The sequence below is a fragment of the Ahaetulla prasina genome, chromosome 4 (assembly GCF_028640845.1).
Source record: "Ahaetulla prasina isolate Xishuangbanna chromosome 4, ASM2864084v1, whole genome shotgun sequence".
Lineage (NCBI taxonomy): Eukaryota > Metazoa > Chordata > Lepidosauria > Squamata > Colubridae > Ahaetulla > Ahaetulla prasina.
In genome coordinates, this window is record NC_080542.1 from 6,183,010 (window position 1) to 6,210,079 (window position 27,070).

The window sequence follows — 27,070 nt, forward strand, 5'->3', positions numbered from 1 at the left end:
TCATAGCACTGAAAGGTCATTGCAGGATTTGGACCTCTGCTTGAAGAAGCGTCCGTTGCGGGGCACCAAGCTGGAGAGGAACCGCTTGGCTTTTTTGGTGAGGCTTTCGCGACGGCCGATGGCACCTTCTTTCCTCAAGGAATCGCCCTCCCGTCGACAGCGGCGGAGGCGTATCTGGCGCACGACGCCTTCGAAGAGCTCCTCGGTGTTGTGGTGCAAGGCCGCTGAGGTCTCGATGTGTTTGCAGTTCATCATCACCGCCAGGCTGCGGCCTTCTGGGGTGGAGAGACAAGAAGGAAGGAGAGCAGTTAAGCCATCTGGGATGGTGTTGAGTTTGTGTTTTTTTTTATCTATCCCGCCCTCAAGATCGTGAAGCCAAGATTCTGCCCATAGTTTCTAAAAACAACCCACAACCCGCTTTAAATAGTTGTCAGATTTATCTCCATCGGCCATCCCGCAACCACTCAGGGAGGTGTGCAAGATGGGCTACAAAAAAGAGGTATGATAAGGTTACAAAAATGAAAAGATGATGAACAAAGGACAAAGGCTATACAGGTACTCCACGAGTTACAAATGTAATGGAGCCTGCCCATTACATTCGTAACCCGAGGATTTGTGGGAGTGAATCTCGTACTTTGAACAATCACTCCCTCCTTTTGCTCACGGATTCGCTAATCAAATGCACAGTTTGTTAAATGCACGTGAGGTATTTCAGACTGGGGAAGGCCGGGAGGGGGGGGGCTAGTGATGGAACAGGCCACCGGCTTAAGATTACCCAAGACCTCCCTGACCTACTGAAATACCTCATGCTCCCCACAATTGCTTCCCCCCCGCCACCTTACCATCCAAAGATCTAGCAAGCTGTCTTCTTTCCAGCCTCTCAGCTGTGCGCGCCCTTCTGGAGCTTCGTTTTGGTGTGTGTAGGCCTCATCCAGAACTTTGAAGCCCGAAACAGAGCTCCTGAGGAGCAGGCGTGCCCCTCTGAAGTGCCGTTTTGGCATGGGCAGGCCTAATCCAGCTGTTCTGACCTAGGCTCCCTTAAAAAGCAGGAAGCAGAGTCTTGGTCCCAGCAAAACCTCCTTTATTTACACGACTGTGAATTCCTTTCATTCACAGTCAGCAAGGCCTGTCCAGATAGTTTTTCAAAAGAGTATTTATAAACACAGACCTGATCTCGCTTGGAAAGCTGCCAGGTAACAAATGCAGTACACGACAAAATTTGGCACAGAGTTTTCTGAGAGTCACAGAATGAACGAATTGTTTCCTGCCAAAGCCCATTCCCTGTTCGCTCCTCTTTTGTTTCCTATGGGAGGGGCCAATCACCTCTAAGGTGTGGCTTTACTCCCAAGTCGACCGAGCTTTCTTAGTTGTTCTTGTCTTCTGGAAGCTCTGTGCATGCGCACACTGGGAACAGGCTCTAGCGGTTCCTCTGCCTCGCTGCTGTCTAGCTCCCTCTCTGCCTCGGATGCAGAGCCGTCATCTGAGCTTTCTCCAGATCCCAGGACTGGCCCACGTTCCTCCCCAACGTCCTCACTGTCCGACTCTGCTGCCAGCTCTGTTGGCTGCCGGTGGGCCGCAACACTGACATTTTGCAGTGGCCAAGAAAGTTTCAGGACTTGTTCGTAAACACTAGGGGATACTTAACTTCAAACGTTCGCAAAGGGAACGCTCATTACCTATATAGAGAGCCCCCAAATTATGACCACAACTGAGCCCAAAGTTTCTGCTGCTAAGTGAGACATTTGTTCACTGAGTTTGGCCCCATGTTCAGACCTTCTGTTGTGCCTTGTCCTCCCTCCTCTCCTCAGCCGGGCCCCTCCCATCTCCTGCTATCCGATTCAGAGTCTATTAATGAAGAGGAACGGCCTGGCATGCCTCCAGCCTCCAGCCCTGGCACCATGCCCAGACAGAATGTCAGGAATGAACAAACAAACCTCACTCCTACAGCGTATGAGCACGAAGCCAGCCACGTGCTAGAATTGCTGGCAGCAGATCAGAAGGAGGGGAATTCACAGTGGATGGATCCCCACTTCTGGAGAATTGAGAGGCGACATCAGCAAAAGGAAGGGAGGGGCAGGCCTGGATAAGTGCTGAGTCATGGAGCCATACCCCATGGCCTATATAAAGGATCTGCTTTTTGGCATTCCTTGAGTCAAGCAAAGTCTCATCTGGTTTGCTGAAGTCACACCTTGGATTCCTGCCTGCCCTGAGAAATCTGAAAGGAATTTGGCAAAGCTGCAGAGGCTTCGTGGCCACGCTTGATACAGACTTCCCAGACCCGGCCGTCGGAGGGGGAGTGGGACACGACACCTTCCTTGCAACAGTTCCTAAGTGAATTGCTGGAGTTGTTAAGTTAGTGACACAGGTATTGAGTGAATTTGGCTTCTGCACTGGAACCATCATAAATATACAGTTCCTGCAGATCTTCATCGAGACGAACTTTCTCTACAATTGCAAACTGACAGGCATAATGCTCCAAGGTATCAAGGCCACCATCTGCTCCCACCTTCAACAGGGGTGAAATGCTCCTGGTTTGGACTGGATCACGTGATCCGATAGTGATGGGGGTGGGTAGTTCGGAGAACTGGTAGCAAAAATCCCTCCCACCCTCAACCGCCCATGCCTCGCTATTCCTCTTCTCTGTCCCTGAAGCTCTTGTTGGTGATATAGCTGCAAACGGCCTTAAATGACTGCCGCGGCACTACTGCAGCTGATCAGTGCTATAGGCGGCTAGTAGACACATGCCTCTATTTTTAAAGAAGGTAGACCGGTGCCTCCCAAAAAAAGGCAATTGGTAGACCGATGCCTCTATTTTTTTAAAGAAGGTAGACCAGTGCCTCCCCCAAAAAGGCAATTAGTAGACCGGTGCCTCTATTTTTTAAAGAAGGTAGACCGATGCCTCCCCAGAAAGGGCAATTAGTTGACCAGTGCCTATATTTTTTAAAAAGGTGGACCAATGTGCTCCCAAGTTTTGTGTAATTTATTATTTTTATTATTTATTATTATTGGCCATGCCCATTCAGTCACCTGGCCACCAAGCCACGCCCACCAATTAAGCCACGCCCACAGAACCGGTAGGGAAAATTTTTAGATTTCACCCCTGACCTTCACCTTCGAACATCAGGTAGCTCACCTTCTCGAGACACCTCCCGGGAACGGGCCAGGTCACTCTTGTTCCCCACCAAGATAATGGGAGGGTCAGTCCGAGGGCTCCCAGCCCGTAGGCGCAAGAGAGTTGGGGGCACCCTGGTGAAGCTGCGCCGATCAGTCACCGAGAAAACCACCAAGAAGGCATCGCCCGTCTGGAGACAGGATTCTTGCATCCAACCTCCGGAATCTCCCTGCCAAGAAAAAGTTGGTGAAGAAAGAAAATATCAAAGGTACAGAAGCTGTGGATTATAGGCAGTCCTTAACTTACAACAGTCTGTTTAGTGCAGCGGTCACCAACTGGTGGTCCGTGGACCACTGGTGGTCCATGAGAAAATTTTGGTGGTCCGCAGAAAAATTATTTGCATTATATATTATATACATTATATATAGTGCACTAAATCAGGGGTCATAACATAATAACAGAGTTGGAAGGGACCTTGGAGGTCTTCTAGTCCAACCCCCTGCCTAGGCAGGATACCCTACACCATTTCAGACAAATGGCTATCCAACATTTTCTTAAAAATTTCCAGTGTTGGTGCATTCACAACTTCTGCAGGCAAGTCGTTCCACTTATTGATTGTTCTAACTGTCAGGAAATTTCTCCTTAGTTCCAGGTTGCTTCTCTCCTTGATTAGTTTCCACCCATTGCTTCTTGTTCTACCCTCAGGTGCTTTGGAGAATAGCTTGACTCCCTCTTCTTTGGGGCAACCCCTGAGATATTGGAAGACTGCTATAATGTCTCCCCTAGTCCTCCTTTTCATTAAACTAGACATACCCAGTTCCTGCAAGCGTTCTTCATACGTTTTAGCCTCCAATCCCCTAATAATCTTTGTTGCTCTTCTCTGCACTCTTTCTAGAGTCTCAACATCTTTTTTACATTGTGGTGACCAAAATTGAATGCAATATTCCAAGTGTGGCCTTACCAAGGCATTATAAAGTGTCCTTAAACTACAGCCCCTGGGACAGATTTATGCAATGAATGCTTGTGTTACTGCAGAGAGTCTCCCCTCCATGGGTCTTTTGTGCGGAAAATTCTGACTTCGGGTCCGCTTCAGCTTCCTGGAGTGTGGCGAAGAGCCAGAGGGCCTCGTTCCAGTGGGACTGCATCATGGCCTGGAACTGGCTGACCATTTCAGCCCACTGAGCCTCCAGGCGCCGATACCTGGCCTTGCACTCCCGCAGGTCTTCCCTCTACTTGGAAAGCCTATGCTCCTAGTCCTCAGTGAGGTGCTTCTGCTGAGCCTCCTTCTCGGTCAGATCCAATTTGAACTGAGCTGTTTTGCCAACTCTTTCTCATGGTGGCTGCTTAGCTCCAACAACTGCCTCCTGTTGGGGTCCTAAGGAGCCCGGGAAAGGCAGGCAAGGATTGGCTGGGAGGGGAGGGGCGAGTAGCGGCTGGTGAGGCACCCCTCGACGTGAGTGACATCAAGTTGGCCACGCCCACCCAGTCACATGGCCATTTAGCCACACCCACCCAGCCGGTCATTAGGTAGGTCATATTAGTGGTCCGCTGGATTTAAAATTATGAATTTAGTGGGTTCCTGAGGTCTGAAAGTTTGGGGACCTCTGGTTTAGTGACGTTTTAAAGTGACGGCAGCACTAAAAAAAAATGACATTAGGTCTTGTTTTTCACATGACCGTTCCAGCATCCCACTGGGTCACGTGGGCAACACTCAGATTCTTGGCAACTGGTTCGTATTTATGACCGTTGCAAAGCCCTGGGGGTCACGTGATCCTCTTTTGTGACTTGGAAAACAGTTAGGTTTTCTTTTCATTGTCATTATCCAACTAGGCAAGTGATGGCAGTAAGTGGCATTTGCGGAGCGAAGGAAGAGGGAGGAGAAAAATAAGAAAGAGGGGCAGAGGGAGGAGGAGGAGGAAGAATGAGGGGGAAGGGGAAGGGAAAAGGAGAAGCAGGTGGCGAGGAAGTGAAAGGAGAAGGGGAGGAGAAAGAGGAGAAAGAAGAAGAAGGAGGAGGAGGGGAAGAGAAAGGGGAAGGGCAGGCGAAGGAGGAGAGGAAGGGGCAGGAAAAGGAGAGGAGGAGAAGGAGAAGAAAGGGAAGGGGAAGGGGAGGAGGAGAGGAAGGGGAAGGAGGAGGAAGAGAAGAAAGAAGAAGAAGAGGAGGAAGAAGAAGAGAAGGAGGAAGACTAAGAAGGAAGGGGAAGGAGAAGGGGAGGAGGAGGAAGAAGAGGAGAAAGAAGAGGAGGAGGAGAAGGAGAAAGAAGGAGGAGGAAGAGGGAGGGAAAGAAAAAGGAGAAGGGGAGGGGAGGAAGAGAAGAAAGAAGAATTCTTCCCCTGCCACGCCCACCAAGCCACGCCCACAGAACCGGTAGTAAAAAAAGTTGAATTTCATTTTGGACTAGAAGATCTCCAAAGTCACTTCCACCTCTGTTATTCTATTCTATTTTATTTTATTTTATTTTATTTTATTTTATTTTATTTTATTTTATTTTCCATTGAATTGAATTGAATTGAACTGAATTCCATTCAATTCCACAATTGAACATGTCCAGAAATATTTCACAAGAAGAGTTCTCCATTCCTCTGAAAACAACAAAATCCCTTATCCCACCAGACTTGAAATCCTTGGTTTAGAAAATTTAGAACTCCGTCGCTTTCGACAAGACCTAAGTTTAACTCGCAGAATCATCTATTGTAATGTCCTTCCTGTCAAAGACTACTTCAGCTTTAATTGCAATAATACAAGAGCAACCAATAGATTTAAACTTAATGTTAACCGCTTTAATCTAGATTGCAGAAAATACGACTTTTGTAACAGAATCATCAGTGCTTGGAACACTTTGCCTGACTCTGTGGTCTTTTCCCATAATCCCAAAAGCTTTAACTAAAAACTTTCTACTATTGACCTCACCCCATTCCTAAGAGGACCATAAGGAGCGTGCATAAGAGCACAAACGTGCCTGCCGTTCCTGTCCTATTGTTTTTCTTTTTCTTCTTCTTATATATATATATATATGCTTATACCCCCTAATATTTTCTTCTTATATTCCATTCCATTCTATTCCATTCCATTCCATTCCACTCCACTCCACTCCATTCCATTCTATTCCATATTTTCTATTCTATTCTATTCTATTCTATTCTATTCTATTCTATTCTATTCTACTCTACTCTACTCTACTCTATTCCATATATTCTCTTCTCTTCTCTTCTCTTCTCTTCTCTTCTCTTCTCTTCTCTTCTCTTCTCTTCTCTTCTCTTCTCTTCTCTTCTCTTCTCTTCTCTCCTCTCCTCTCCTCTCCTCTCCTCTCCTCTCCTCTCCTCTCCTCTTCCCTTCCCTTCCCTTCCCTTCCCTTCCCTTCCCTTCTAGTTCAATGAAAAGAAGGACTAGGGGCGACATAGTTCCAATATCTCAGAGGTTGCCACAAAGAAGAGGGAGTCAACCTATTGACTCCAAAGCACCAGAAATCAGGACAAGAAGCAACAGAAAGAGCCAACCTATAGAACTAAGGAGCAATTTCCTGACGGTGCGAAGAATTAACCAGTGGAACAACTCGCCACCAGAAGTTGTGGGTCTTCCAACACTGGAAGTTTTCAAGACGAGATTGGACAACCGTTTGTCCAAAAAATCAGAATGGCAAAAATTTCTGCTTATTTGAAAGACTATACACAAGAAAAATATATTTTAGAATGGAAAATGTGGATTGATTATATTCAAAATAAGTATCAGATAAAAAAATATCGAATAGCATATGAGTAAATTTAGGAAATATTTTGTATTAGATATATTTTTGAAGGAGAGGGGAATTGAGAGTGTGTTTATGTGTGGAGTGACTAGAGATTATAATTTAAGATTTATTTTGGATTATGACTGTTTTTTGATACCCTGCATTTTGTTCTGGGAAGTCGGGGTGGGGGGCGGGGGGTAAGGGGGAGGGGAACCGGGAGGGATGAGGGTAGAGGATGGAGTGATGGTTAATGTACAGGGATTATTGAAACCCACACTGATCATGAAGCACGACCAAGAACCAGAAGCCAGACCGCAGCTGCAACATTAGCCATTTCAAACCCCTCCAATCCATACATACAGCACACAGACACCCACTATGAAGATGTAGCATGACCACAAACGTGAAGCCAAACAACAGCAATGCAGCTCACCAGCTCAAATCCCCCTGCAACTCAGACTAATCTGAGCACATCCAAGCCCCCACCCAAACAGGACATACCCCCAGCCAATCAGAGCACAAAAAAAACCCCAGCCAATCAGAGCACAGCGAAGCTCCCACCCAATCAGTTCAAACCCCCACTAGCAGTTAAAAAGGAAGAAACAGCTGCAATCACACATTGCTTCCAGAAGCACGAAGCTGAAGCCTGAAGATGACGAATGAGACTTCGTCGAAACGTCGCCAAGACACTTCCAATTTTACGCGGGAGAAAACCCGAATAACCAAAGACCTACATACAAACACCCGCGAAAACCTCAGAAAACAAATTATTGAAGATGTATAAATATAATTAATGTAGGGTCAGGTCTGCCCAGCTACCATTTTAGAATGGTGGGGAGGGAGAAAGGAGGAAAGAGTAGGAGGTAGGAAAGAGGAGAAGAGGGGTAGAAGAGAGAGAAGAGGAAGGAAGAGCGGTAGAAGAGGGAGAAGGAAAGTATAGGGTGGAGGGAGGAAAGAATGTAGATAAGAGAAGGGGAGGAAGGTCTGGAAAGTAGAAGAAGGTAGAAGAGGGAAGAGAATTAAAAGGAGGGGGTGGTGACTGGGCAAGCCCGACTAATTGTATATGACTGTACATTGTACAACTAGACACAAGAACAGTTTTTTCCCGAAGGCTATCACTCTGCTAAACAAATAATTCCCTCAACACTGTCAGACTATTTACTGAATCTGCACTACTATTAATCGTTTCATAGTTCCCATCACCAATCTCTTTCCACTTATGACTGTATGACTATAACTTGTTGCTGGCAATCCTTATGATTTATATTGATATATTGACCATCAATTGTGTTGTAAATGTTGTACCTTGATGAACGTATCTTTTCTTTTATGTACACTGAGAGCATATGCACCAAGACAAATTCCTTGTGTGTCCAATCACACTTGGCCAATAAAATTCTATTCTATTCTATTCTATTGGATGAGTTGTTGGATATGAATGTAAAAATAAAACTTTTTTATAAAAAAACCCCAAAAAACGAAAAATCAAACGATAAAATTCAAACAAGCCACCCTTGAAAAAGCCGGCTCGCAGCAATGGACGAATTAAAATGCATTTGCCCGGCGAGGCCGAAAATAGGAATGAAAACTTAAACGTCGCTGCCTTTGTACACATTATTTATTTATTTATTTATTTATGGGGCAAACATTTGCATAATGTAGAATGCCGCCATTCTATCTGGGGAGAACCCTGCCTGCATTTGCATGTCGATTTGCATATATCTGGGCGCTGTCTGTAGCAGTCTATTTGCAGGCGCCGTTTTTTTTTTCCAAACAGATGTCTCATTTGCATACGTTCACATCCTGCCTTCTTGCATTTAAGAGATTTTTGTGAAACGCTGTCATGTCTCCCAACGAAATGTTTAAACTTTAAAAAAAACCAAAACCAAAAACAAAACAGCCGCTCGGATGGTTGGGGATTGTCGGTCATTTTTTGCATGAATTTAGCATCCGCCTAATTGTGCCAAAAAGCGGAGCATTTTCAAGCTGCTGCTTCTTGATTGGATGTCTGTTTTTGAATATTTACCGAAAACAACCAGCTTTCTTTGTTATTTTTCCCCCCCCCCTCGGCTGAGGACACTAAATTTGCACTTATACAAATCATTTAAAAAAAAAAATTCCTATACTGCTTAAATTCACGGTTAAATGAAGAGACGGATTGTACTTCCTGGCTGAAAGCCAACTGAAAATTAAAATGCAAATTCTTAACCCGTAAGAAATCCCCATTCACCCCAAACTCCCTGAAAAATTCACCAGGAATTCTTCCCAGAATCGCTCAGTTCTTAAGGGCTAGAAACTTGACTCGCTCAAGACTGGACTTGGGACAAGAAGCAAATTTCACTACTGAGTTGGACCAGAAGACCTCAAAAGTCACTTCCAACTTTGTTTTTCTATTCTATTCTATTCTATTCCATTCCATTCCATTCCATTCCAATGTACTATTTCTATTCTATTCTATTCTATTCTATTCTATTCTATTCTATTCTATTCTATTCTATTCTATTCCATTCCATTCCATTCCATTCCATTCCAATGTACTATTTCTATTCTATTCTATTCTATTCTATTCTATTCTATTCTATTCTATTCTATTCTATTCCATTCCATTCCATTCCAATGTACTATTTCTATTCTATTCTATTCTATTCTATTCTATTCTATTCTATTCTATTCTATTCCATTCCATTCCATTCCATTCCAATGTACTATTTCTATTCTATTCTATTCTATTCTATTCTATTCTATTCTATTCTATTCCATTCTATTCCATTCCATTCCATTCATTCCATTCATTCTATTCTATTCTATTCTATTCTATTCTATTCCATTCCATTCCATTCCATTCCATTCCAATGTACTATTTCTATTCTATTCTATTCTATTCTATTCTATTCTATTCTATTCTATTCTATTCTATTCTATTCCATTCCATTCCATTCCATTCCAATGTACTATTTCTATTCTATTCTATTCTATTCTATTCTATTCTATTCTATTCTATTCTATTCTATTCCATTCCATTCCATTCCATTCCAATGTACTATTTCTATTCTATTCTATTCTATTCTATTCCATTCCATTCCATTCCATTCCATTCCATTCCATTCCATTCCATTCCATTCCAATGTACTATTTCTATTCTATTCCATTCCATTCCATTCCTTTCCAATGTACCATTTCTATTCTATTCTATTCTATTCTATTCTATTCTATTCTATTCTATTCTATTCTATTCTATTCTATTCTATTCTATTCTATTCCATTCCATTCCATTCCATTCCAATGTACTATTTCTATTCTATTCCATTCCATTCCATTCCATTCCATTCCATTCCATTCCATTCCATTCCATTCCTTTCCAATGTACCATTTCTATTCTATTCTATTCTATTCTATTCTATTCTATTCTATTCTATTCTATTCTATTCTATTCCATTCCATTCCATTCCATTCCATTCCTTTCCAATGTACCATTTCTATTCTATTCTATTCTATTCTATTCTATTCTATTCTATTCCATTCCATATTTTCTATTCTATTCTATTCTATTCTATTCTATTCTATTCTATTCTATTCTATTCTATTCTATTCTATTCTATTCTATTCTATTCTATTTCATTCCATTCCATTCCATATTTTCTGTTCTGTTCTGTTCTGTTCTATTCTATTCTATTCTATTCTATTCTATTCTATTCTATTTTTCTTTTCTATATTCTTTTCTATATTCTATTCCATATTTTCTATTCCGTTCCATTCCATTCCATTCCATAGCTATCTTTTAAAATGTGTTCCAACTTCTGTTTAAAGATAAATGAAGTATTTTTTTAAAAAAAAATTAAATTACCTCACACGATTAGATCATCGAATTGCCACTTCTGAATTGCAGTTATTTGGGTCATTGAATTGCAAATTCTTTTGAATTGTGACATCAGACGTCATGAGTGCTCCTTCTCTGGAGGCTTTCAAAAAGGGACTGGAAAGCCATTTGTCTGAAATGGGACTGGGTCTCCCTATTTGAGCAGGGGGTTGGACTAGAAGACCACCAAGGTCCCTTCCAACTCTGTTATTCTACGTTCTAGTCCCGTGATGGCGAACCTATGGCACGCGGAGCCATATCGGTGGGCACACGAGCTCAGCTTCGGCGTGCATGAGCATGCTGGCCAGTTGATTTTCTGGCCTTCTGGGCCCACCAGAAGTAGGGAAACAGGCTGCTTCCTGCCTCCGGAGGCCCTGAGGGGGTGGGGAAGGCCAGTTTTTTGCTCTCCCCAGGCTCCAGAGCCTCTCTAGGAGCCTGGGGAAGGTGAAAACGGCCTTCCCCACACACCCTGGAACATTCCGGAAGCCAGAAACAATCCATGCGTGAGGGGGGGGCAGGGCGCATAGAATTATGAGTGTGGGTCAGTGCCTGCACGACACCCCCCCCCACACGACCCCCGCTTTTGGCACGTGATGGCAAAACGGTTAGCCATCACTGTTCTAGTGTATGATTAATTGGAAGACGTCAAAGCTGCTGTTCGATCGATGTAAGAATCTAACCTTCTGTTTCGGGATTAAATGCCACTCGTTTTGCATTCGCACGCGGACCGTTTCCCGAAAATAACATTTGGATGCAACGTCAGACATTCGATCAACAATGAATAAACGTTTTCCAGAGACTTTGCATGTGGGATGAATCAACCACGAAGCACCAAATAGGATATAACATCAGGGTGTAACAAAGATGGTTTCAGCCGGTTCGTTCCGATTCAGTCGAACCGGTAAGTGGAGATCGCCTGCCCTGGATCTATTTCGTCCTATTTAGGCACATTTTCGAGGCCGGGCACACGTGCAGAAGGCACGCAAGCAAGAAAAATGCCTGCATGGAAGGCGCGCACGCAAGCAAAGCGCCTGCGTCGAAGGCCGTGTGCCTGCGCGGAAGTGGCGCGAGCGAGCAAAGTGCATGCGCAGAAGGCCGTGTGCCTGCGCGGCGGAAGGGGTGTGAGTGAGCAAAGCGCGGAAGGCCATGTGCCTGCGCGGAAGGGGCGCGAGCGAGCAAAGCGCATGCATGGAAGGACATGTGCCTGCACGGAAGGGGCGCGAGCGAGCAAAGCGCCTGCGCGGAAGGCCGTATGCCTGCACGGAAGGGGCGCGAGCGAGCAAAGCTTATGCGCGGAAGGCTGTCCGCCTGTGTGGAAGGCACACGGGGTGAACCAGTGGTCAGAATATTGGAAACACACTGCTGGGTGTAAACTTTTTGGTTATATTAATTCTCTGAGGAGATTCTCAGTCATCCAAGTCATGGTTGTCCCAAAAGTGCTTTTTTTCAAGAGGCAACTGGATTTTCTGGTTTTTCTTTGAAGACGTTTCGCTTCTCATACAAGAAGCTTCTTCAGCTCTGACTGGTTGGTGGGGGCTATGGAAGGATCATATTTCCTTGGCTTACAACAATTCCTTTAATGCTCATTCAAAGTTCCAACAGCTGAAAAAAGTGACTTAGGTTATGGCGGTTTTTCTCACTTACCGCCTTTGTAGCAACTCCATGATCAAAATTCATACGCTTGGCCGCTGACTCATACTTATGACCGTTGCTGTGTCCCGAGGTCACGCAATCCCCTTTTGATGAACAAACTCAACGGGAAAGCCAGATTCGCTTAACAACCGGCTTACTAACTTATCAACTGCAGTGATTCACTTAACAACCAGTGGCAAGAACGGTCATAAAATGGAGCAAAACTCGCTTAAAGAATGCCTCGCTTGACCCACGGATATTTTGGGCTCAATGGTGGTCGTAAGGCGAGGACTCCCTGTATGATTTTAAGCCTCCAAGGGGCCTCAACGGCTCTCAGAAAGAGTACCAATGACCAGATGATTGCAAAGAAATATGATCCTGCTATCACCCCCAACATTCCGCCAGAACCGATGAAGCTTCTCGGATAGGAAGCGAAACCTCTTCTTCTTCTTCCTCCTCCAGGGGGGAAAAAAAATACAGTCCAGTTGCGTTTTGAAAAAGCCCCTTTGGAGACTTCAGTTAGCTTCCTATCTTTGGTCTTTTCAAATTTAAGGGTGTATTTTTCCTTCTAAAACACAGAGGTTACAAAGTCATACCTGATCCCAGATGTCGTACAACGTCAAGGTCACTTCTTCGTCATCCACGTAGAATCGTCTTTCGTATGAATCTTCTGATAGAGGCAAAAAAAGAGAAGAAGAAGTGAGCATCCGATCAGTGCAGTTGTTGTGCCTCGCCTGCCCCCCTCTCCGCAGCCAGGCCCCTCTCATCTCCTGCTATCTCAGCCAGAGACTGATAATGAAGACGAATGGCCTGGCATGCCTCCAGCCCCCAGTCCTGGCACCATGCCCGGACAGACTGAGCAAATAAACCTCCCCCCCCACAGCGTGTGAGCATGATGAGCATGAAGCCAGTCACGAGCTAGAATTCCCGGCAGCTGGAGGGTGGAGAGATCCCCGCTTCCGGAGAATGGAGAGGCGATGTCAGCAAAAGGAAGGGAGGCCTGGATAAGTGCTGAGTCATGGAGCCACACCCCATGGCCTATGTAAAGGATCTGCTTTCTGGCATTCCTTGAGTCAGGCAAAGTCTCATCTGGTTGCTGAAGTCACACCTTGGATTCCTGCCTGCCCTGAGAACTCTGACAGGACTTTGGCAAAGCTGCAGAGGCTTCGTGGCCACGCTTGATACAGACTTTCCAGACCCGGCCGTCAGAGGAGGAGTGGGACACGACAGCAGTCCTATTTCTATGGGGTCCATTATTTGATTTGATTTTTTTTTTTCAAAGGATGGTGAGGGAAGAATTTGGACTGGCGATGATTTGATTGAGCGGTGTTTTCAGATAAAACCGCCCAAGGAATCAAATATAAGGCAGAAATGTCCGTCTTTTCCACTTTCCATTTCCCTTCCTCTTCTCCCTCCCTTTCCATTTCCCTTTTCCTGTCTTCAATTCCCCTTCTGCTTCCTCTTCTCCTTCCTCTTTCTATTTCCCTTCTCTTCCCCCCTTCCTTTCCACTTCCCCTTTCATTTCTTCAATTCCGTCAAGGACCGGGATATCTACGGGACCGCCTGCTGCCACCAATAGCCTCCCATCGCTCCCATAGGGAGGGTCTCCTCAGGGTGCTGTCAGTCAAACAATGTCGGTTGGCGACTCCCAGGGGGAGAGCCTTCTCTGTGAGGGCACCTACCCTCTGGAATGAGCTGCCTCTGGGGTTACGTTTGCTCCTCCGGACCTTCCGATGTGAGCTCGAGATCTTTCTGTTTCACCGCACAGGGCTGGCCTAATTGTAATAGTTTTTAACTTGGGTTTTATTATTGTTTCATTAATAGTTTTAATGGAATTCGGCCTTAATTGAATTAGATTTTTAAAATTATTTTTTAATTTATTGATGAATCTGTTTTATGTTGGCTGTAAACCGCCCTGAGTTCTTCGGGAGAAGGGCGGTATAGAAATTAAATTAAATAAATAAATAAAATAAATAAATTCCCCTTCTGCTTCCTCTTTCCCTTCTGTCGTGTCCCACTCCTCCGCTGACGGCCGGGTCAGGGAAATCCGAATCAGGCGTGCCTCTGCAGCTCTGCCAAAGTCCTAGCAAAGTCCTCAGGGCAGGCAGGTGATCAGAAAGTGACTTCAGCAAGATATGTTTAGACTTTGCCTGACTCAGAGAATGCCAGAAAGCAGATCCTTTATATAGGCCATGGGGTGTGGCTCCATGACTCAGCACTTATCCAGGCCTGCCCCTCCCTTCCTTCTGTTGCCTCCGCCTATCAAGTCTTCTGGTGCGAGGTCACTCCAGTCGGCAGCTGTTGGTAATAGACCTCCCTCAGGCTCACATGCTGTGGAGGAGGGGGAGGGGTCTAGTTGCTCCGTTTGCCTGGGCATGGAGCCAGAGCTGGGGGCTGGAGGTATTTCTTCCTCTTCAGCCTGTCTGGGCATGGAGCCAGGGCTGGGGCCGGGAGGCATACTAGAACATTCCTCCGTGTTCGGAAGCAGATAAGAAGACCCCGGCTGAGGTGAGATCGGACGAGACACAACACCTTCCTCCATTTCCCTTCCCCTTCCCCTTCCCTTTCCCCTTCCCCTTTCCAGTCGGTTGACACAGACTCAATGCAGAAAAACCCGTTTCGGAGAGCGCAAAAGGAATTAAATGTGTCCTCCATTCATTTAATCCGTTGTGAGGGCAACCGATTCCCCAAGGGCTTTGTTAGATAAAACTCTTAATCTCTAGTTCAGAAACCTTTCTTGCATGTTTTTATAGGTAAGGCAAAAACCACATGAAAACCCAACTTCAAGCTAGCCATGGTTGCAAAAAACAAAACAAAACCAAAACAGATTAAAGGCACGATATTACAGAAAGCAATTGGGTCTACAGCAAAGAAATTACTAGATGGTCTTCAGCCGGTTTGGACCGGTTTAGGCGAACCGGTAGTAGCAACCTGTGGATGGGGGTGGCCTGTTTCGCCACCTGCCCCGGAGCTATGCCATCCTATTTAGTCATGTTTTCTAAGCCGCACACATGCTTGCAAGCCACGCGAACGAGTAAACCGGTAGGTAAATGATGTGTAGCCCACATCTGGTTAGTATCAAAATTGAATTAAAATTAAATTGTAATTCATAGCTGTCTGGTTATTCCTCGTTTTTGTCCCCCCCCTCTGCCTTTATCCTGACTGAAGCATCCTGTGTAGATTAGGTAAAGGTAAAGGTTCCCTTCGCACATATGTGCTAGTCGTTCCTGACTCTAGGGGGCAGTGCTCATCTCCGTTTCAAAGCCAAAGAGCCAGCGCTGTCCGAAGACCTCTCCGTGGTCATGTGGCCAGCATGACTCAACGCCAAAGGCGCATGGAACGCTGTTACCTTCCCACCAAAGGTGGTCCCTATTTTTCTACTTGCATTTTTTACATGCTTTCGAACTGCTAGGTTGGCAGAAGCTGGGACAAGTCACGGGAGCTCACCCCGTTACGCGGCACTAGGGATTCGAACCGCTGAACTGCCGACCTTTCGATCGACAAGATCAGCATCTTAGCCACTAAGCCGCCGTGTCCCTGTAGCTGTGTAGATTATCCTTCCTTTATTAATTTAACCACTTTCATTGCCGGGTGGATGGTGGTTACGGTAGATTTAGCAGAATAAAGAACTATTCTCAGATTTTCAGGGTTTATTATAAGGGCAAATTTTTTCCAAAGCTGTTTTCTGCTCCATTTAATTATGTGTATTTTACTGGTCCGGGATGCATCCATGTTTCATTTGGTTGAGTTTCCTTGGGAGAAATGAGGTAAATTAAACACTGTTTGGGAGCAGTGCAATATGGGTTTAATTGTTTTAACAACACAGTAGAGCAGTAGAGCAATTTTGCTGTAATATTAAAAAAAGCCGTACTGTGTTTTGAACAATCTTTTCCTAGATAATGTGTCGTACCAAATATGCAACATTGCATTAAAAAGTTCAACTGCAAAGTCTGAAGTGGATAAACACTTTCTTTCTTTCTTTCTTTCTTTCTTTCTTTCTTTCTTTCTTTCTTTCTTTCTTTCTTTCTTTCTTTCTTTCTTTCTTTTCCTTCTTTCCTTCCTTCCTTCTTTTTTCTCTCTCCTTCCTTGTCTTCTTCCTTCCTCTTTTCTTCTTTCCTCTCTCTCTCTCCTTCCTTCCTTCCTTTCTCTCTCTCTCTCTCCCTCCCTCCCTCTTTCTTTCTTTCTTTCTTTTTCTATCCTTTTTCTCTCTCCTTCCTTGCCTCCTTCCTTCCTCTTTTCTCTTTCCTCTCTCTCTTTCCTACCTTCCTTTCTTTTTCTTTTCTTTCTCTCTCTTTTCCTCTCTCCCTCTTCCTTCCTTCCTTCCTTCCTTCCTTCCTTCCTTCCTACCTTCCTTTTTCTTTCTTTTTCTCTCTCTTTCTTTTTTAAAAAAAGGAAGATTCCTATAACTTTCAGGTAACTTTAGCAGGTAGTTCAACAGGAGTTGTTTCCTTATTTGCATTTATGTGAGGGGAGGAAAAAACAACCTGATGGGTGGAACTTTTTGAATATGAATATATATATATATATATAACAGCAGTTGCTGTTAATAACAGACTGTCTTACCAGTCTGAGCCACCAGAGGCTGAATAGGGATCTCTTAATAGAACAGGACCAGCCGTTCTTCTTTGCCATCCTTACCTGCATGATCTTCCTCAGGATGGGTGACTCCTTTCATGCCCCCGAAGATGGCAGCCAACATTGTCTTGCCCACTCCGCTCTCGCCCAACAGCATGACTTTGTACGGGCCTCGTCCTCCGGCCGGACTGGCTCCACCATGGCTGCTGACCTCCGGGGAACTCGGTGGAGAATCCAGTTCATCCACCGCGGATGCCCTCACCAGCTGGTGTTTGATGGGCAGGGGCATGCTGCCACGGCGAGGTCCCGCCCCTGCCAACGCCGGGGGCAACGTCATGGCGGAACGGGAGCTGCCCAGAGAGAGAGAGAGAGAGAGAGAGAGAGAGAGAAGAGGGGAGGTTGACTGCGAAGGAGATTTGGCTAACAGGATCAGGATTCAGGCGCGACGGTGACACCTGCCCAATCTCGTCTTGGTCTGGAGGCTGAGCAGAACCAGGACCATGGAAGTGAGACCACAAGGAGATCACCAAAGCTGTCAGGAAGTCAGACGAACGTGCGAAAAGAGGCAGTGCCAAACGTATGGTACATGAAGGTCCAGCCAGTTTCCCTCTTGGTTAGGGCTCGAGAGGGGAAAATAGCTTGACTCCCTCTTCTTTGGGGCAGCCCCTGAGATACTGGGATACTGAGAAAGCTTAAATCACAGTCTTAGTCCCAGAAAAACCTCTTTTATTGAGACGGCTGTGAATTCTGTTCATTCACAGCCCGTAATGAGTCCCAAGCAGTTTGTGAATCGTCCAACAGAAGTCTGCCACAGTCCTTCGGAATGAGGCTGATAAACACCCACCTTTATCTCCCTTGAAACGCTGCCAAAGATCTAATTGCCAATTAGCTTTGCCAGGCCACACAGAGCCCAGAGTCAAAAGGGAGCTTCAGAGTTTAAACCGACCAGCACAAAGTTATCTAGACCCGTTCCAGTCCGGCTTCCGGCCCGGTTATAGCACGGAGACGGCTTTGGTCGCGTTGGTGGATGACCTCTGGAGGGCCAGGGACAGGGGCTGTTCCTCTGCCTTGGTCCTATTAGATCTTTCAGCGGCTTTTGATACCATCGACCATGGTATCCTGCTGCGCCGGTTGGAGGGATTGGGAGTGGGAGGCACCGTTTATCGGTGGTTCTCCTCCTATCTCTCTGACCGGTCGCAGTCGGTGTTGACAGGGGCAGAGGTCGTCCTCGAGGGGCCTCACTTGTGGGGTACCCCAGGGTCGATTCTCTCGCCTACCCTGTTCAACATCTACATGAAGCCGCTGGGCGAGGTCATCAGTGGGTTCGGGTGAGTTATCATCTGTGCGCTGATGACACTCAGCTGTACTTTTCCACCCCGGACCACCCCAGCGAAGCGGTCAAGTGCTGTCCCGGTGCCTGGAAGCCGTGCGGGTCTGGATGGGGAGAAACAGACTCAAGCTCAATCCCTCCAAGGCGGAGTGGCTGTGGATTCCGGCACCCGGTACAGTCAGCTGCATCCGCAGCTGACTGTTGAGCAGTTAGTGGCCCCAAAGGAGGTGGTTCGCAACTTGGGCGTCCTCCTGGATGGCGGCTGTCCTTTGAGGAACATCTGGCAGCCGTCACCAGGAGGCTTTTACCAAGTTCGCTTGGTTCGCCAGTTCGTCCTTCCTTGACGGGATGCCTTATGCACGGTCACTCACGCTCTGGTTACGTCTCGGCTGGATTATTGCAATGCTCTCTACATGGGGCTGCCCTTGAGGTGCACCGGAGGCTGCAGTTAGTCAGAATGCAGCTGCGAGTGGTAATGGGAGCCGCTCGAGGCTCCACGTAACACCTCTGCTCCGTGGTTGCACTGGCTTCCTGTGGTCTTTGGTGCGCTTCAAGATCCTGGTTACCACCTTTAAAGCGCTCCATGGCTTAGGACCCGGGTACTTACGAGACCGCCTGCTGTTACCGTATGCCTCCCATCGACCGTGCGCTCTCACAGAGGGCCTTCTCAGGGTGCCGTCCGCCAAACAATGTCGGCTGGCGGCTCCCAGGGTAGGGCCTTCTCTGTGGGAACACCGACGCCTGGAACGAACTCCCCTGGCTTCGTCAAGTTCCTGATCTTGGACCTTCCGTCGTGAGCTAAAACATACTTATTTATTCAAGCAGGACTGGCATAAATAGTGATTTTAAATTGGGGTTTTAGAGATTTTAAACATTTGTAAATTTTTTTAATTTTTAAATTATCGGCCATTTATTAATAGTTTCTTTTAATTTCTTTTAATTGTATATACTTTGTATTTTATTTCGGCTGTACACCGCCCTGAGTCCTTCGGGAGAAGGGCGGTATAAAAATCTAATAAAACTAAACTAAACTAAACTAAACAAAGTTGCTTCCTACAAAGGCTCACTTGCCTTTGCTCCTCCTCTATGTCTTATGGGAGGGGCCAATCATTTCCAAGCCTTACTCCCGAGTCGCCCCATTTTGTCTTAACTGTTCTTGCCTTCTGGCAGCTCTGTGCATGCGCGCATTGGGAACAGGCTCCCCCTGTTCCTCTGCCTCGCTGACGTCAGACTTTGGAGGCTCCGGAGTCAGCACATAACTCCCAGATGGCCCTGGCCCCATCTCTGGCTTTGATGCAGAGCCCATGTCTGAGCTTTCCCCAGACTCCAAGACTGGCCCATGTTCCTCCTCAGCCTCCTCATTGTCCGACTCTGCTGCCAGCCCGCAGGCTGTTGGCGGACCACAACAAGTTCCTGCAACTGTTCTTCATATGTTTTAGCCTCCAGTCCCCTAATCATCTTTGTTGCTCTCCTCTGCACTCTTTCTAGAGTCTCTACATTGTTTTTACATCATGGCTACCAAAATTGGATGCAGCATTCCAAGTGTGGCCTTATCAAGGCATTATAAAGTGGTATTAACACTTCACATGATCTTGATTCTATCCCTCTGTTTACGCAGCCTAGAACTGTGTTGGCTTTTTTGGCAGCTGCTGCACACGGCTGGCTCATATTTAAGTGATTGTCCACAAGGACTCCAAAATCCCTCTCACAGTTACTACTATTGAGCAAGGTACCACATATCCGGTACCTGTGCACTGGGCCTGTGCATCTTGATAGACTTGAACATTGGGTGCTGTCTAACAAACGGAAATTCAGTGGTGAAAAATGTAAGGTTCTACATTTAGGCAAGAAAAACAAAATGCACAAGACTAGGGGAGACATGATAGCAGTCTTCCAATATCTCAGGGGCTGCCCCACAGAAGAGGGAGTCAAACTATTCTCCAAAGCACCTGAGGGCAGGACAAGAAGCAATGGGCAGAAACTAATCAAGGAGAGAAGCAACTTAGAACTAAGGGGAGAAATTTCCTGACGGTTAGAACAATGAATCAGTGGAACAACTTGCCTCCAGAAGTTGTGAATGCTCCAACACTGGAAGTTTTTAAGAAGAGGTTGGATAAACATTTGCCTGAAGTGGCGTAGGGTTTCCTGCCTGGGCAGGGGGTTGGACTAGAAGACCTCCAAGGTCCCTTCCGACTCTATTATTTTATTCTATTCTAACTTCTTCCCTCAAGAAGACGCTATAGGGCATTGCTTGCCAAAACAACTAGACACAAGGACAGGTTTTCCTCCCCTGTGCCGTCGCTTTGCTAAACAACTCATTCCCACAACACTGAGAAACTACCAAGTAGGCTGTGTTACTATTGTCCTTCTCCTCTTTTCTGTGACCTATTTCCTTCTTTTTTTATGACTACAACTTTGCTGCTTGTACCTTACGATTTATGGAGTAGCCGCGTACGATTTATGTTGATTGCTTACTTGGTAGCCTATGACTATCACTTATGATTTATGATGAATGTATTTGACGATGATTATGATCACGATGGATTACTTGTTGCTTGTATGTACACTGAGAGCTTGTGCACCAGAGATAAATTCTTTGTGTGTCTGATCACACTTAGCCAATAAAGAATTCTGTTCTGTTCTGTTCTATTCTATTCTATATTCTATATTCTATATTCTGTATTCTGTATTCTGTATTCTGTATTCTATATTCTATATTCTATATTCTATATTCTATATTCTATTCTATTCTATTCTATTCTATTCTATTCTATTCTATTCTATTCTACTCTACTCTACTCTACTCTACTCTACTCTACTCCATCCTATTTTCTATTCTATTCTATTCTATTCTATTCTATTCTATTCTATTCTATTCTATTCTATTCTACTCTACTCTACTATTCCATCCTATTTTCTATTCTCTTCTGTTCTGTTCCGTTCCGTTCCGTTCCGTTCCATTTATTCCTATTCTATTCCATTCCATTCCATTCCATTTATTCTTTTTTTAAATTATTATTTGAATTTATATCCCGCCCTTCTCCAAAGACTCAGGGCGGCTTACATTGTGTTAAGCAATAGTCTTCATCCATTTGCATATTATATACAAAGTCAGCTTTTATTGCCCCCAACAATCTGGGTCCTCATTTTACCTACCTTATAAAGGATGGAAGGCTGAGTCAACCTTGGGCCCCGTGGGACTTGAACTTGCAGTAATTGCAAGCAGCTGTGTTAATAACAGACTGCTTAGTCTGTTGAGCCACCAGAGGCCCATTCCATTTATTCCTATTCCATTCCATTCCATTCTTTATTCCTATTCTATTCTATTCTATTCTATTCTATTCTATTCTATTCTATTCTATTCTATTCTATTCCATTCCATTCCATTCCATTCCATTCCATTCCATTCCATTCCATTCTGTTCCATTTATTCCTATCCCATCCCATCCCATCCCATCGCATCCCATCCCATCCCATCTGGGGCCAGCTTAAAAACCTGCATTTACCACCACATGCAAATCTGGCTTAATCCTAGCTTAGATGGACCTCAAACACTTGCTGCATCTAGGATCCAGCGCATGGCCCCGTTCCCCCCAAAAGGGGTTCCTTTGTTAACCGGATTACAAGAGTGTGTGTGTGTGTGTGTTTATTTGTGAATGCGCTCTCTGTGCTTGAAGGATACACCACCAAAACGACGAACCAGACACCGCCGGACGCGTGCAAGACACCGATTTTTCTATACGGCACAACCCATATGCTGTGCATGAACTATTTTTTTAAAAAAAACCATGCACGGGCTCGCATTTCTGAGCCAGAGACCGAAAAAAGCACACGGTTGCCCGAATGTCACATTAACGTCTTCTTTCTTCCATCGCTCTGCACGCGGTCGGGCTCATTCATCCCCGATCAGCAGCGCAAAGGCTCACGAATTACACACGCCCGATCTACTTGTCTAGTTCATCGCTTCATTAACTCTGCCCTGCTGGACGGTGTGCAATTGCATCGCCGAGCGTGGCTGGGCTTCCATCGGTTTCCAGACCAGCTGTTTGGAGTCACCGAGCCCACTCATTCGCATGCGGCTACGCCTGCCCCGGGATTTCAGGCACATGCTTCCCTGACTTCAAACCCACTGCGAAGTGTCCGCGCATTGACCTTTTGCGCCAAATCAGTGGCACGCATCAGACTCGCACCGACGAGCAAGCGAATTGGATGCTTGTTGTGTCTCCGCACAAAAGCAGCCGGAAAAAGGACTGCAGAACCAGTAGTGGGATTCAGCTGGTTCGGACCGGTTCGGACTAACCGGTAGTTAAATTGCTGTTTGGCCCCACCCCTCCCTGCCCGTTCCACGTGCCCCATTTTGACTCCCAGGTAAGTGCAGGGAGGCCTACTAGGCCCAAAACGGGGCGTGGTGGGGGCGGCTCATCTCCCCCATGGCCCATTTTTGCTCCCAGGGGAGTCCAGAAGGCCGAGTGCTGCCCCTTGGCCACGCCCACCATGGCCACGCCCACCCAGCCGATCATTAGGGCAGAGAACCGGTTGTTAAATTATTTGAATCCCACTACTTTAACCACAACCACAAAAAAGGGCCTCTGGTGGCTCAACTGACTAAGTCTGTCTGTTATTAACAGCAGCTGCTTGCAATTACTGCAAGTTCAAGTCCCACCAGGCCCAAGGTTGACTCAGCCTTCCATCCTTTATAAGGTAGATAAAATGAGGACCCAGATTGTTGGGGGCAATAAAAGTTGACTTTGTATATAATATACAAATGGATGAATAGAATAGAATAGAATTTTTTATTGGCCAAGTGTGATTGGACACACAAGGAATTTGTCTTGGTGCATATGCTCTCCGTGTACATCAAAAACCCTCACCCTCAATTCTTGGAGGATGTTAAAAATCCCCACGTACTTCGGCTAAAAAGAAATATCGATTACTTCATTTGGGTATCTGTGTTATCATTAGAATAAGAAGTCGCATTTTCAATTCCTTCCCCCAAAACATGGCTGGTTTTTTGTAAGGTCGAAGGGACTGACTGCTTATTCATTAAAAGGATTTATGTACGGCTTTTTGGAAAAATCCCAAAGCAGTTAACAAATCTGATTAAAATCATTTTTTTAAAAAAAACACATGATAAACACCAAGCCCACAAATATTAGAAGGACTGCCTGGGATTGAAAAATCCCAAAGCAGTTAGCAAATCTGATTAAAACCATTTATATATATAAATCGTTTTTTTATAAATATCTTCCCTACCAGACTTTTTACATACTTGTGGGCTTTATACACATACACACACTAGCAGTTAAAAGGAAGAAACAGCTGCGATCACACATTGCTCCCAGAAGCACGAAGCTGAAGCCTGAAGATGATGAATGAGACTTCGTCGAAACGTCGCCAAGACACTTCCAATTTTACACGGGAGAAAACCCGAACAACCAAAGACCTATATATATATGTATGTATAAAGACCACCAATATTTAAAAGGGCTGGCAGGGAAGAGCAATTTAAGATGCTAATAATGAAAATACGCTCCAGCATTTAAAAAGAATTGAAGTGGGGATGGCAGCGTTTAGCCAGCTTTGAATAAGCACAGCTACCTAAGCAGAACTGCATCTGTTTAGAATTAGGACAGGAGACCACGCGAAAAGCCCAGAAATAAAGAAATTTTTAAAAGCACCTCAGGAAAAGCAGATGATAGGCCATGGAAGATAATATACCTTATCCATAAATTCAGCAAGGTTTAATTTTTTTTCTTGTGGGGGGAAATGGCCTATTCTGAGTTTTTATAGCTTGGCTCATTTCCTTGAGCTCCCCACAGGACGTTTTTCGGAATGGGGAAAGGAATCAAGACCTCTGCTTTTGCTCGGACCTTTGAGATTTATTCAGATATAAAGGAGGAACAAGATTAAATCAAAATGCTTCGGTTTTTTCCCTCTATCCCACCCCAGCTGCCAGAGCCAAGCCCCAGAAGACAAGCGTTGCCCTACAGAGGCTAGTGCTTCACCGGTTGAATTTTTGCCTGTAACACATCTCTGGCAAGGCCCAGAAATGTAACGGATTAATGGCGGACATCAGCGAATGTGAAATAGCTAAAATAAAATTTGCCGGCATTGAAATTCGAAACCGGGGTATTTTTCAAGCTAGGCCCGATGAAGACGGGTGGACTTCAACTCCCAGAATTCTCCAGCCAACACACACACACACTGAGGCGCACAGAAAGCGCAGTACACAAAACCCGCTACTCGACGCATAATCTTTGTGTCGTGTGCAAGGAAGACGCAAAACGCACACAGCGGTGCCCGACCTCAATCTGTCTCCAGCCCAGCTTGCTGGGTCGGATTCAAAAAACCCCACATGCTGTGTTCACACACGGATAGGGGTCCCCGGGTTGGCGCGCACACACGGACGGAAAGGGCCGAGGCGTTTGCACCGATCGAAACAATTGCACATCGCTGCGCTCAGTGCACTACTAACAGTGATGTTGTTAGCTAGTTTGGTCATGAGATGTCTGCAAGAAACCAAGCAAGCTCAGAGGACTCCAAGGACCCCACAGCCTTTTTCCTCCAATTCTTCCTCCTCCTCTTCCCTCCAGACCTCATTCCTTCTAGCACTGATGCCATCACCTAGTTTGTTTATTTATTTATTTTTATTTTATTTATTTATTTATTCTGTCCAACACAACAATAGATATAAGTATAAGCATGAAATAACCACATAAATTGAATACAACCAAAGGGAACATTAGGACAGGGACGGTAGGCACGCTGGTGCTCTTATGCACGCCCCTTACAGACCTCTTAAGAATGGGGTGAGGTCAACAGTAGACAGTCTTTGGTTAAAGTTTTGGGGATTTTGGGAAGAGACCACAGAGTCAGGCAGTGCATTCCAGGCATTAACAACTCTGTTACTGAAGTCCTATTTTCTACAATCAAGATTGGAGCAGTTCACTTTAAGTTTAAATCTATTGTGTGCTCGTGTATTGTTGCGATTGAAGCTGAAGTAGTCTTCAATAGGAAGGACAAGTTGTAACAGATGTTTTAACTATGAGTTAAACTCAGGTCATGTCGAAGGCGGCGGAGTTCTAAATTTTCTAAACCCAGGATTTCAAGTCTGGTGGCATAAGGTATTTTGTTGTGATCAGAGGAGTGGAGGACTCTCCTTATAAAATATTTCTGGACACGCTCAATGTCCGAAATGCACTGTGGGTTCCAGACAGGCGTGCTGTAATCGAGAATTGGTCTAGCAAATGTTTTGTATGCTCTGGTTAGTAGTGTAATCTTTCCGGAGAAGAAGCTAAGCAAGATTAGGTTTACAACCCTTAGTTGGGCCCTGAAACATCTGCAATAAAGCAAGAAAGCTTAAAAGGGCACCAAGGACCCCACAGCCTTTCCCCTCCTCCTCCTCCTCCTCCTCCTCTCCGAAAACCTCATTCCTTCTAGCACTGATTCGATTCCCTAGTTGGGCCCTGAAACATCTGCAAAGGGCCATAATAGCTCAGGCTGTTAGAAACCTGTTATTAGAACACAGCAGCCTGCAATTACTGCAGGTTCAAGCCCGGCCCGAGGTTGACTCAGCCTTCCATCCTTTATAAGGTAGGTAAAATGACCCAGATTGTTGGGGGGGCAATAAGTTGACTTTGTAAATATACAAATAGAATGAGACTATACACTGTAAGCCGCCCTGAGTCTTCGGAGAAGGGCGGGACATAAATGTAAATAAATAAAAAAAAAAAGCAAGCAAGCTCAGAGGGCATCAAGGACCTCACAGCCTTTTTCCTTCTCCTCCTCCTCCTCCTCCTTTCCACAAACCTCACGAGCAAGCTCAGAGGGTGCCAAGGACCCTTCATCTCAACCCTGAGCTACTCCTTTAATTTAAAGAGTCTTCTTCATTGGTAACTTGCACATCAACCTCGCCCTGACAAGCCATGGAATTTGCCGTTCGTTGTGTCACCGCACACAAGCGGTGGGGAAACACAACTTTAAGGACCGCACACACCGCACACACCCACACTCCATTCCAGCAGGGTCCTGAGCATCTTCACATGCCAGAGAGAGAGAGAGAGAGAGAGAGAGAGAGAGAGAGAGAGAGAGAGAGAGAGAGAGAGAGAGAGAGAGAGAGAGAGAGAGATAGAGATAGAGATAGATAGATAGATAGATAGATAGATAGATAGATATGTGGGTATCTATCACCATCCAGGATGCTCAAAAGGAAAAAAAAAAAAACACCTTCCACCAAATTTCTCCCGAATCTTTGGCACAACATCCAAATTGGCCCTTCAGGCGGCCGACTCCTACCTGTTTCCAGCCATGGCTTCGGTGACACTCGCGGAAACCTTCAGCGTGGGCTTTTCTACAGACATCGCCCCAAGCCAAGGCTTCCGCCCGCGCTTGTCTACTTGGGGTTGTCCCGGTTTCGAATCCGGACGGAAAGACTGAGCTGTCTTAAACTACCACCTCGGGAGCAGCTTAAAAAAAGACATTCAGGGAAACAGGGGCAGTAGGAAAATAGGGCATCTCTCTCTCTCTCTCTCTCTCTTTTTTTTCTCTGTCTCTGTGTGTGTGTATGTGTGTGTGAGAGAGAGAGAAAGAGAGAGAAAAAGAAAGAGAGAGACAGACAGAGGAGAGAGAAAGAGAGAGGGGAAGGAGGGGAAGGAGGAGAGAGACAGAGCCAGAGAGAAAAATAGAAAGAAAAAAAGATATATATTGAGAGAGAGGTGGGGGGGGGAGAGAGAGAATGAGAGAAAGGAAAAAGAGAAAGAGAGAGAGAGAAAAGAGAGAGAGAGAGAGACAAAGAAACAGGGGAGGGGGGAGAGAGAGAGAAAATGAGAGAAAGAGAGA

The 27,070-nt window shown here is 45.6% G+C and overlaps 1 protein-coding gene across 1 annotated transcript; it reads right to left on the minus strand.

The window, feature by feature from the left end:
- REM2 (RRAD and GEM like GTPase 2) lies at positions 1 to 26,674 on the minus strand. The gene is made up of 5 exons (XM_058182316.1): positions 26,528 to 26,674; positions 16,966 to 17,252; positions 12,924 to 12,997; positions 3,134 to 3,341; positions 1 to 275 (listed from the first exon to the last, which is right to left on the minus strand). Exons 1-5 carry the CDS (start codon positions 26,590 to 26,592, stop codon positions 1 to 3), a joined length of 909 nt encoding a protein of 302 aa, XP_058038299.1. The 5' UTR covers positions 26,593 to 26,674.
- Between the last annotated feature and the right edge of the window lie 396 nt (positions 26,675 to 27,070).